The sequence below is a fragment of the Pimephales promelas genome, chromosome 16 (assembly GCF_988280905.1).
Source record: "Pimephales promelas chromosome 16, fPimPro1.hap1.1, whole genome shotgun sequence".
In the NCBI taxonomy this organism is placed as follows: domain Eukaryota; kingdom Metazoa; phylum Chordata; class Actinopteri; order Cypriniformes; family Leuciscidae; genus Pimephales; species Pimephales promelas.
Genome location: NC_142784.1, coordinates 28,536,667 through 28,549,675, shown reverse-complemented (window position 1 = coordinate 28,549,675; position 13,009 = coordinate 28,536,667). Strand labels below are relative to the sequence as shown.

The 13,009-nt window shown below is 37.6% G+C and overlaps 1 protein-coding gene across 1 annotated transcript in view; it reads left to right on the top strand.

The window, feature by feature from the left end:
* The window catches only part of gbe1b (glucan (1,4-alpha-), branching enzyme 1b), a 157,878-nt gene that overhangs the window by 24,059 nt on the left and 120,810 nt on the right, over nt 1-13,009 (top strand). Inside the window, exon 3 of the mRNA XM_039670539.2 lies at nt 2,528-2,643. Coding sequence (XP_039526473.2) covers nt 2,528-2,643 — 116 coding nt within the window. The remainder of the gene's footprint in view (nt 1-2,527; nt 2,644-13,009) is intronic.

Genomic DNA, 13,009 nt, shown 5'->3' with positions numbered 1-13,009 from the left:
TTTAAAACATAATATACAAGTGTATAATATGACTGCATATAAAAATTATTATTTTAAAGGCTAAAATGCTCAGTTTTATATATGTAAAGAAGGTAAAATATTAATTTAATTATTAACTATTTTAACTATGCTTGAAATGCAAAACAGTTTTATGTAAATAAGGTCAAATATTTAATTTATTTTCAGATTTTGTATATTTAGTCCATTTAAAACATACAAGTGTATGATATATGACTCTGCATATAAATAATGATTATTTTAAAGGCTAAAATGTTACAGTGCTCAGTTTTATATAGTGTGTAAATAAGGTAAAATATTAATTTAGTTATATTAACTATAACGATACTTAAATGTATTTTAACTATGCTCAAAATGCAACACAGTTTTATGTAAATAAGGTCAAATATTTAATACATTTTCTGATTTTGTATATTTAGTCCATTTAAAACATAATATACATGATATGACCGCATATAAATAATGATTGTTTTAAAGGCTAAATGTTACAGTGCTCAGTTTTATATAGTATATAAATAAGGTAAAATATTCATTTAATTATATTAACTATAACGATACTTAAATATATTTGAACTATGCTCAAAATGCAACACACTTTTATGTAAATAAGGTCAAATATTTCATTTATTTTCAGGTTTTGTGTTGCCGTGCAAATATTGGAGTGGTTTATAAGCTTTTGGCAAAAACTTTTCAGCATTGTCACAATTCATAATCCAGAAAGTTTTGTTATCGTACTGATATTTTGTTCCACTGCAGAATTCATAAATCATACAAGAGTTAGTCTGCCTATTCATCTATACCTTGTGTCAATTTGTAGTTGACTGTTTGTTCTGTCTGACAGATCATTTTTTTCATCTTAAACTAGATGAAAGAACATTGTGTTCAGGTTAAGACAAAACGAAAAATCCCTTCAAGGTTATCTGAATTGCCTACAAGACCAAATGCAGTCAGTCACTAAGGGTCTTTCTTTTGAAATCTTTTGTTGTCAGAAGTCTGGCATAATGATTTCTCACCAAGAAAGTGCAAGAATGCAGGATTTTAAGGCATTTGCTTGTCTTTTCTAGTCATTAGGAAGTGCAAGTTTTTCTTAAAGAAGTAATGAGCCAGACTTTACAGACTGCAGGCCAAATTATGTAGTCTTTGATCATATGGCAGAACTTGCATTGCTTTTGTGAATAAACAAATGATTGTTATATATATTGTTATGAGAATATCCGATAAATTAGACAACAAATAGATATGTATCACTATTACTATTGTTCATACTAGGGTTAAGGTTTGAAAGAGCCCCTTAAATAACCAAATCTTTTTTTTTTTTTTGGCATGCAACTTGTGCAACAGACATGAATTATTACTCGATCATGTTTTTTTTTTTTGTGCTATTTCACTGTAAATAAATGGTTGCCGGAAAATAGGCAGAAAAATTAATTTTATTCAAATGAACCGCATCACCACAGCAATAACATCAAGGTTCGTTTTAATCGAACCAAACCTGAACACACCCTAAAATACAGTGACATTCCCCTTTTTGGGATTAATAAAGTGGTATCATATCATATTGTTTCAGGTATTACAGTATGGCATATTGGTACCTGTTGCTACCATCCTATAAAGTGATATAATATTATGTACTAAACCAAAATCTGCTTGTTACCGTAAAATGTAATAACCAGAATTATTATGCATGTTGTAAAATAGAAAGCCACATGATAAATCAGTTCATCGTAGGTGGCCTTTCCATAAATCATAATTCCCATACAGTATGATGCACAGGGTTATACACACTAAGACGAAACTCTATCAGGGCACTAAATGCATGAAACTAAAGTAATTCAATAAAAAAAAATTAATATCTGAAAATGTAACACAAAATGGACAGTATACATTAATGATTGGTAAAAAAAGAAACAAAGCATGTATAAAATATAATCGTGTGATTTTTTTTTCATTGTTAATTATATTGTAATTTGTCATTTTTACTTCCAGAAACCATATATTTTACAGTGTTTTACAGTAAAATTTAACATAATACAATGTTAAACCAATTATATTTATCCACCTCATAATTTCTGTATAAATAAATTGGATTTTTATAAGCGTTTAAACCTATGCTTTTTACCAGGCAGATGATAAAATTAACAGCAGTTGACAAAATTATCTAGAATCTAGATTGTTAAATTCATTAAATTTTACTTTAGCTATATCAGACATGTTTGCAACAACAACAACCAATTTGACCCTCGCTTAGTTGCCACCATTTTGTAAATAGTGTCAAATTAGGCTAGTCACTGAAGTTAGAATTAACCGGAATGTCAAACTTTTTTTGGTCAATTTTAGAGCGACACACTAAAAACCACTTACCACATCTTAAAAAAAAAACATCTTACCAAACGCATCACACTGTTTTTGCAAGTTTTGCACAGAACAACTCACCTTTTCATCATAAAATCTAGTTTAGATGACATATCGAACATGTTGAAGTTTTTAACTGTAACTTTCTTTTTAATAGATGACTGGAATAATTTTTCGCATCCCTACACTAAAAAGGAGTTTGGGAAATGGGAGCTGCACATGCCCCCAAAAGAGGACGAAACACCTGCTGTCACTCATAACTCCAAGCTGAAGGTGAGCAGACACATTATCTGGTTTGTTTACTTCATTAGCCTGAACGAGGCGCTGAGGTATTATGAAGCCTTTACGCACTGTCAAGATGGATTTAATATTCACCCTTTTTATGGATGGCGTGTCAATGTTAAAGCCACAGGAACAGCTGTGACTTTCAAGCCATTTGAAGCTCTTCAACAGCGTATGTTTGTAATAACGCCATTCCAATTTGGTGTTTCACACCCATGAGGTTTAAACTCAGAGCTTTAATTTTAAACAAATTGAAGCCGATCCGGCGGGAACGGTTGGACTCTTGACTCGGTTATAGGTTGTACATTCAATTAAAGTCAACAAGCTGAATTTACTTTAACACTCATTCCTGATATTATTGAGAACGCTGCTTCATCTGTGCATGTTGTTCTAAAGAAAAAAACATATTTCTTTGTAATATTGCATCAAAATGTAATAACTTGCTCTGCTACTTTCCATCACCTAGGCCATTGGGTCAATGACAAAAATTGGCGACACTTTTAGACACGTTCTATTAGTTACATTAACTAACGGTTAAAACATTAACTAACGGTAAGCAGTACATTTTAATAATGTTTGTTATTACATGGCTCTGTGCAATACTTGATTCTGATTGGTCAATCGCGCCATACAGCCGTGTGTTATTTCCCGACAACAACCAGTATTGATTGTAACCAAACTGATTAGTTTGATTGAATCCTTGATTGATTTCTTACACTCTCAGAAAAAAGGTACAAAAGCTATCACTTTTGTATCCAAAGGCTGCATATTGGTACCTTAGTGGTACATATTAACACCTAAAATGTACATATTAGCTCATGAAATGGACATATTAGCACCTAAAATGTACATATTATCACCTAAAATGTACATATTAACACCTAAAATTGACATATTACCACCTAAAATGTACATATTACCACCTAAAATGGACATGTTAGCTCATGAAATTGACATATTAGCACCTAAAATGTACATATTAACACCTAAAATGGACATATTAGCTCATGAAATGGACATATTAGCACCTAAATGTACATATTAACACTTAATGTACATATTACCACCTAAAATGTACTGTACATATTAACACCTATTTGACATATTACCACCTAAAATGTACATATTAGCACCTAAATGTACATATTAACACTTAAAATGTACATATTAGCACCTAAAATGTACATAATATCACATAAAATGTACATATTAGCACCTCAGATGTACATAACCTAAAATGGACAAAAGTTTACCTTTTGAAAAGGTACAGCCCCAGTGACAGCTTTTGTACCTTTTTTTCTGAGAGTGCAGGCAGAGTCCTTATATAAACGGAGGAAGTTTATTAGTGTGAATTTAAGGTAAATTGTCGCAAACCTGCCTGTTCCTGTCTGCCTTGGTCTCTCTATTGTTCGTTAAATGAGTCAGATTACTGAGACTCCCACCCTTTGTCTCAATGATCATGTAAAGGTTTGAGCAATCTAGTCAGGCTGATTGGATTAGCATCTCAAGGTTCTGAGTAGCTGCTAATGCTACATGATGAGATCAGGGCTGGGACATTCGCTTTGTTTCAAGAGTCCCCTCCTCTATGTAATTCCTCCCCCTTGAAATGTATAAGAACAGTCTGTATTTTAGTTTAGTTAGACTTGACTTGCTTTGACTTGGCTAAGATTTCTGGATGAAGCAGACTACAGTGATGCAAGAGAAATAAAGAAACCCTGCTTAAAAAGATACAACCAAGTCTTCGCTTCTGTCCAAAACTTTAGAAGAAAAAGTTTCCAACAACTGTGAAAGCAGACTAGTGTGTAGATAAGTTTACCTGTTCTGTGGTAAACTGAGGATTTTTAATGTTCCCATCAACCTCTGGAGTCGCATTTAGCGTTGTTTTAAAGACAAGTAATGTCACAAATGAGTCGCAATGATATATTTCATTTTGTTGAAAATGTATTGAGGTTGTGTTCATCACAGACCTTATTTCAGGCTTTTAACCAATTATCAAAAAAAAAAAAAAAAAAAAAAAAAGTAATCCCTGACTTTATATATCCAGTGTCTAGACTTTATAGATCCAGTTGTTGGACATCAAGGAGAGTTTAATTCCTAATCTATCTGTGTACAAGCCTGCATGCTGTGCATTATGTTGTGTGACACGCTGGCAGAGGCTTGATGGATGGCAGGTAGGTGCCACTCACTGGGCAAAGGCTGCTTTTCTGGTCGCTTTGTTCCGGTTGTCTCCTTGGGTCAGGCACTGGACGATAAGAACCAGATGCAGAATCTGGCCCTGTCCCAGTCCAGGCCCCCAGACTGGACTTGGATGAGTTGAGTGTCAACTGGATAATGTTTCCGGTGAAAAGTGGGCCAGTCAGACTTTAATTATGCAGGAAATGGACTGTCCTATTCTTTCTGATTCATGCCTCAGGTTTAGGAGAGGCCATGTGTTGTTATTGGTCTTTTAGGTTTTTTTATGCACCTGTTGACTAAATTCAAGACATTAAAGGAACACTCCGACTTTTTGGGACTTTAGCCTATTCACCTTAACCCCCAGACTCGATTTGTCTGGTTGCAGCTTTCATACTGATCCAAATGAGTGGCAAAATAACGCAAACGTTTTCCTATTTACATGTTGTGATTTGTATAGTCACATAATGTACAAATAACAAAGTCAAATGAGACACAGACATCTTTTAACCGTATAAAACCTGGGAACTATTCTCTGAAGGCGAAGCACTGCTACTTTGACGGCGTAATAACCGCATCACCGGAGACACGCCGTGGTGAGGAGCGGAGAGTTCGCTCAGTGTTTGGGTAATAGAGTCAGCAATTTATAAATAGTAAAAGCGTAGTTTAGAGTCATGGGTTTTCGCTCTATTGTAAATAGCTGCGACTGTAAACAGGGGAGGTAATACCATGTTTCACAGAATTCCAACTAAAAACGCTGACTGGATGAAGAAATGGCTAACTTACTCTGGATATTGATCCAAAGACACCTAAGATTATCAAGGGACATTATGTTTGCTCGGTACATTTCAATGAGGACGACTATTTTGAAAAAATGGAATTTGCCACACGGACCATAATGTGCTGAAGGATACGGCCATCCCATCGATAGCACAGACAGGACAAGTGGATCACCTGCGGCTGAGGTAAGTGTTCCGTTATGTTTTTAGATGACCTACTGTAACAGTGTGACGAACATGATTCTCTGAGTCACATGATGTTCTCAGTCACATGATGTTCTCAGTCACATGATGTTCTCAGTCACATGATTCACTGAGTCACATGATGTGTGGAGCACATGGCTTAAAAGAGTTGGAAGATGGCAGTAAGAGTAGACCTTGTGCAGTGGAAAGATGTGGGAAGTTAATCCCTACAAAAACCCTGTGAGGTAAAAGGAACATTTTGTTGATTTGCCTTGGGATTTATGGTTCTTTTGGATGTTCCTGGATGTTCAAAGATACTACTAATGGTTCAAACAACAATGGAGGACTGATCATTTCGCTAACTGACTGACTGGACAAACCAACCAAGTATTGTTTTTTCTTTTCTCTTTTTTCATATTCTTATGTTGGATTTGCCAGTTGAGACTTTTTGGCATGAGACTTTGTGACTGTGGTTTAAAGTGCTGAGAACTCTATTTCAACTGCACAGTGGACTGGTTGCTCAGTGCTGGCCTGAATGGACTCTGAAAGGTCTAAGTACATGTACAAAAACTATGCTGAATTGAGAACTTGGTCAAGAGCTGTTAATGCGAACTGTGAAACTGTTGGTGTTTACACCCTCAATGAGTTGAAAGGAAAATAATCTGACTTTGAATGAGCAGATCTGATTTTGTTTGAATACTTGTCATGGTAAATGAACTAAATGAACCCCAGACTTGGGAATTGAGTATTTGAGTTGTTGGAGAACTTTTGAAGAACTTGAACTTTTGGTTTCTGATTTAGTTTTTGGTTGTTTGTTTTTTTGCCTTTGTGAAACATTAATGTTTTTTTTTTCTCACTGCATGTTATCTTGATCAACAAAAACTAATAACAGTTTATATGAATTGAGCCTATTGCTGTTGTTGTTAATTCTTCATCCACATATTAAGGGTTCTACTTTATTTGTTTTTTTTAAATATCTGAATCCTTTGTAAGGTTGACTGACTAAACAAAATATAGTAGGTTTAAAAACCTGCTTGGCACCCCAGTCAATTAGGTCAATCCGTTACATAAAAAATGGCACCCCAGATGGGACTTAAATTGGATGAAGGTTTTTTTTAAGCTATTATTTTTTTTTGTGAATTCAAATGGAGGTCTCAGACATTTCTACTACCCCTTCTGTCATAAGGGATGTTATTCCTACATTGCAAGATGACCATATATTACCAGTACTGGATACTGGGTTCATTCCAGAAATGAATTCAGATATTGAGGATGTTTCCTTATTGAATGTACCACAGATTTCTAGTCCTCTTCAAGACCCCCCACCCTCTTCAATTAACCTTACAACTCGTTCCTTAATTGATATGGAATTGTGTGATGACGTTGCACTTTCCCCTCGCTTACTACCAAGCTTTGTGGACCTTCCTAAACACAGAGAAGTCTATGTCAGGGATTTTGATGAGTCCAATATTATATCCAATCAAGCTAAACTCCAGAAACTCCTTGCTGAAACCTTCACAAAAATGAAAGAGGAACAACAAAACGTCAAAGGAGAGCTTATGAATACCTTAACAACAATCAATCAAGATTTGAGACTGTTGTATGTTGACGGGCAGAAGGATTTGCAAAAAGAAATGATAAAGCAATTGGAGTATCATCAAACTCAGAATTCTGCTAACATCAATTGGCGATTGGAACGTTTCCAGAACCAAGTTTTAAAGGATATTGACGCCATTATTCTGCCCCTAAGGACAGCTGTTGACGATCTTCGGACTGAATTTAAAGCTCAAACTCAGCAAGTGAACGCTGTGGCTCAGGACTTGGCTTCATTGAAGTCCAGCATGCAAGCCCATGGGAATACTTCTCAAGTAGCATCTTCCCCTCAACCTTCCCCTGTGACTAATGTACACGATGTTACAAAGAAATCGTATCCTTTTCAGTCCACCATGCAAACCGGGCTTCCTGACAGGAGTTCAAGGGGGCTCACAGACACACTGTTACCCGGAGACATCAGTCGACGATATGTGGGAAATAGTCCTATTAAGCTAGAATTCCCTGTCTTCGGTCGGAAAGAGGATGACCCAGACCCTTTAACTTACACTGAAAAGTGTCAAGATTTTCTAGCAATGTTTCCTCTATCAAATGAAGAACTGATGGCCACCCTTCGAAATGTACTGCACGGGACTGCCAGAGATTGGTGGGATGTAGCTCGAGGGTCCATTCATACATGGACTGAGTTTGAAACTAGCTTTCTTTCAGCTTTTTTGTCTGAAGATTATGGGGATGAATTGGCAGAAAGAGTTCGTAATAGAATACAAGGAGAAAATGAAAGTATAAGAGACTTTGCATACATGTATCGTTCTCTTTGCAGACGGTGGAAGCCTGAAATTGATGATGAAGAAGTGATCAAACTCATCCTGAAAAACATCAATCCCCGCATGGCAAGTCAGCTTCGACATAGAGTTTCTTCTGTGGAGGAATTGGTTCGTCTAGGACAACAATTAGAAAAGGATAAAGACAATCAACAACAATATGAACAACGTAAACGTTTCACCAACAAGGTTAACCAAACGTTTCACCAAGGTTCCAAACCAGACACCCAGAGCCAGCAAAATTCAGGTAAACCTGAACAAGATAGAACGCGACAATTGTTCTGTTGGAAATGCAAAGGGGCCCATTCACCAGCTACCTGTCGTCACCCTAATGCCCAAAGGAATAAGGAATTTTCGAAAGGTCCAAATGCTGTTGTTAGGGATGCACCTGTTCCTCAAAATCATCCTACTGTAAGTACCGTAACACCTAAAAGAGATAGCAAAGACCCTAATACTGAATTTTATAGAACCCCTGTATTGGCCACTGGAAATTCAAGTCCTCACCAACTAGTTGTTCCCTTAACGTTACGTCAGTGGAAAGGAACTGCTATTGTGGATACAGGCTCTTCTTTTACTCTTCTTTCTGAAAAACTTTGGAAAACTCTAAAAAACCCAGAGGAAGAACTGAACGTTTGGAAGGAAGGACCATTGTACTTGGCAGATGGGGAAGCAAAGCAACCACTTGGGTGGACTGAGATGGAGTTCCAGCTACACAGTCGTCACTGGGTGTTGCCTACCGTAGTGTTGTCTGATAAAATGTTTGCCTTTGCTGCTGTTCTGGGACTTGATTTTCTGTTTCTGAGTGGGTTACAGATTGATGTATCTACCAATACCTATTGGTTCAAACCCTATAAAAAAGACAGATTTACCTTCGATAGTGACATTCCAAAACTGCATGACTGGGGACCAGAACGGCAAGTTGCCTTAATTACAACTATAGCCCCAACACTATTGTCTCCAAATCCTTCTGAGGAAGTAATATTACAAGCAGTCAAAAATGCTCAGTTGGAAGAAAATGAAAAACTGACATTCAAGGAACAGCTGAAACAAAATTTGGATGTGTGTACAACAAAACTGGGCCGTACCAAGTTGTTGAACCATACAATTTTCCTTACCCATGATATGCCTGTGAAGCAGAAGCCTTACAGAGTTTCACCTACTAAGCAGAGGATCATGAAGGAACTAATTGATGAGATGTTGGCTACGGGAGTGATTGAGCCGTCCTCTTCCGCTTGGGCTTCACCAGTAGTTCTGATCCCAAAGAAATCAGGAGGCTTGCGATTCTGTGTTGATTACAGAAAGTTAAATGCTGTTACTTACAGTGATGCCTATCCTTTACCCACAATTCAGGAAATTCTAGAATCTTTAGCAGGCACTGGCATTTTCACTACTCTTGATTTAAACAGTGGCTATTGGCAAGTTGAAATGGATCCAGAAAGTCGAGACAAAACAGCCTTTGTGTGCTCTTATGGGCTATTTCATTTTAAGGTAATGCCATTTGGGCTTAGAAATGCTCCTGCCACGTTCCAACGGCTGATGGAGACTGTGTTAGGAGATCTCAGAGGCAAGACCTGTTTTGTTTATCTGGATGACATTATTGTTTTTTCTCCTTCAAAAGAACAGCATTTCCATGATCTTCAAGTTGTCCTGGATACACTGAGAAATGCAGGACTCACTGTGAATATGAAAAAAAGTAATTTCTTTCAAGAGACCTTGAAATTCCTTGGCCATGTGGTTTCTTCTGAAGGCATTCAAGTAAATTCTGAAAAGACTCAAGCCATTAAAAACTTTCCTGTCCCATCTAATCTGAAATCCCTTCAACGTTTCTTAGGAATGGCAGGGTGGTATCACCGGTTTGTACCTGACTTCTCAAAAACAGCAGAGCCTCTCACTGCCTTGAAACGAAAAGGAGCTAGATTTAAATGGACATCTGAATGCCAAACTGCTTTTGACACCCTTAAGGAGCATTTGGTGAAGCCACCAATCTTAGGACATCCGAATTTTGACTTACCATTTGTGGTATACACTGATGCTAGTGACATTGGCCTGGGAGCGGTACTTGTCCAGCAGAGAGGTTTAGGATCTGAAGAAGTTCTGGCCTTCGCCAGTCGGACTCTAAACAAGGCAGAACGTAATTACTCTACAACAGAACAAGAATGTCTTGCTGTAGTTTGGGCCCTGGAGAAGTGGCGGTACTACCTGGAAGGTCGTTATTTCACAGTGGTAACTGACCATGCATCACTAGCTTGGGTATTTAAGACCAACAAACCTAGCACACGACTTATGCGCTGGGCATTACGTTTGCAGGAATTCACCTTTGCTGTCGAATACAGGAAAGGAAAATACAATACAGTTCCAGATGCCCTTTCTCGTGCTCCATTAGACCAACCTTTCCTGTCAACCTGTGCCACAGTGTTAAAATCCACCAAAAAGAAGGAGGTGCCTGTCTTTCCTTGTACGGATGATGAGGTATGGAAAGCCCAACAAGAGGATGCAGAAGTGCAAGCATTGTATCAGTCTATTCTGGAAGATGGAAAGAAAAGAGTTAATTCCTCTATCACTCTGACCATCATTGAGGACAAAGTCTATCGTATAGTTCAGCTCCCACACCGTACCATCTACCAGGTGTGGATACCCAGTTCTTTACGTGCTAGACTTTTGAGTTTCTTTCATGACGATCCTCTTTCAGGTCATCTAGGCAGATACAAAACCTATAGGAGATTACAGTCTCTTGTTTACTGGCCAAATATGAGTTTGGATGTCAGGAACTATGTCCAGAATTGTTCAGTTTGTCAACGCTACAAACCAGAAGCTAAGAAACCAGCAGGCAAGTTACAGCAAACTCTAGTTTCAAAGTCTTGGGAAATGCTGGGTGTTGATCTAATGGGACCTTTTCCCATAAGTTCCCAGCTAAATTCTTACCTACTGGTCTTTGTTGACTATTACTCCAGATGGGTGGAACTTTTTCCCTTGCGGAAAGCTACAGCTCTATCGGTATCACGAATACTGGTTAAAGAAATCATTACTCGTTGGGGAGTCCCTGAGTACATTCTGTCTGACCAAGGACCTCAATTTGTGTCAGAAATCTTTGCAGAGACTTGTAAGGCTTGGAACTTGACCCACAAGTTAACCACTGCCTACCACCCCCAAACAAATTTCACTGAAAGGATTAATCGGACACTGAAAACTATGATTGCTTTCTATGTAGGAAGCCAACACAGCCATTGGGACCAGCATCTTCATCAGTTCCGTTTTGCTCTTAATTCAGCAGTACAAGAGTCTACTGGTGTTACACCTGCTGAGCTTAATCTCAGTAGACCACTCAGAGGTCCCTTAGACCTTTTGTTACAACCACAAACCGTTCTTCCTGACTCACCAGCATATAGTACCCTTGCTCAGCTCAACGACTTGAAAGAACTTGTCTCGAAAAATTTGTCCAAAGCTCGTCTGAGACAACAAAGGAATTATGATAAGAAGAGACGCAACCTTGAATTCAAAAACAATGATAGGGTTTGGCTACGTTCTCATCCCCTTTCTAAAGCAGAGAAGAAGTTTTCAGCCAAGCTTGCACCAAGGTGGCAAGGTCCTTATAGGATCATACGTCGGATGGGTCCTTTAAATTACCAGGTTGTAATGGAAGAAACAGGAGAGGATTTACGTACCATACATGTATGTCAACTAAAACCATGTTATCCCACAGCAAAAGACCTAGAGGAAATGCAGCGTGTAAAATTAATGGATCTGTTCCAAGAGGATACCGATGAAGAGGAATTCCTTGGATTTTCAGACCTCAACAATAAGCCTGTCACCTAATTGTTTTGCTTTTTACAAGGGAAAGGGAGTGTGACGAACATGATTCTCTGAGTCACATGATGTTCTCAGTCACATGATGTTCTCAGTCACATGATGTTCTCAGTCACATGATTCACTGAGTCACATGATGTGTGGAGCACATGGCTTAAAAGAGTTGGAAGATGGCAGTAAGAGTAGACCTTGTGCAGTGGAAAGATGTGGGAAGTTAATCCCTACAAAAACCCTGTGAGGTAAAAGGAACATTTTGTTGATTTGCCTTGGGATTTATGGTTCTTTTGGATGTTCCTGGATGTTCAAAGATACTACTAATGGTTCAAACAACAATGGAGGACTGATCATTTCGCTAACTGACTGACTGGACAAACCAACCAAGTATTGTTTTTTCTTTTCTCTTTTTTCATATTCTTATGTTGGATTTGCCAGTTGAGACTTTTTGGCATGAGACTTTGTGACTGTGGTTTAAAGTGCTGAGAACTCTATTTCAACTGCACAGTGGACTGGTTGCTCAGTGCTGGCCTGAATGGACTCTGAAAGGTCTAAGTACATGTACAAAAACTATGCTGAATTGAGAACTTGGTCAAGAGCTGTTAATGCGAACTGTGAAACTGTTGGTGTTTACACCCTCAATGAGTTGAAAGGAAAATAATCTGACTTTGAATGAGCAGATCTGATTTTGTTTGAATACTTGTCATGGTAAATGAACTAAATGAACCCCAGACTTGGGAATTGAGTATTTGAGTTGTTGGAGAACTTTTGAAGAACTTGAACTTTTGGTTTCTGATTTAGTTTTTGGTTGTTTGTTTTTTTGCCTTTGTGAAACATTAATGTTTTTTTTTTCTCACTGCATGTTATCTTGATCAACAAAAACTAATAACAGTTTATATGAATTGAGCCTATTGCTGTTGTTGTTAATTCTTCATCCACATATTAAGGGTTCTACTTTATTTGTTTTTTTTAAATATCTGAATCCTTTGTAAGGTTGACTGACTAAACAAAATATAGTAGGTTTAAAAACCTGCTTGGCACCCCAGTCAATTA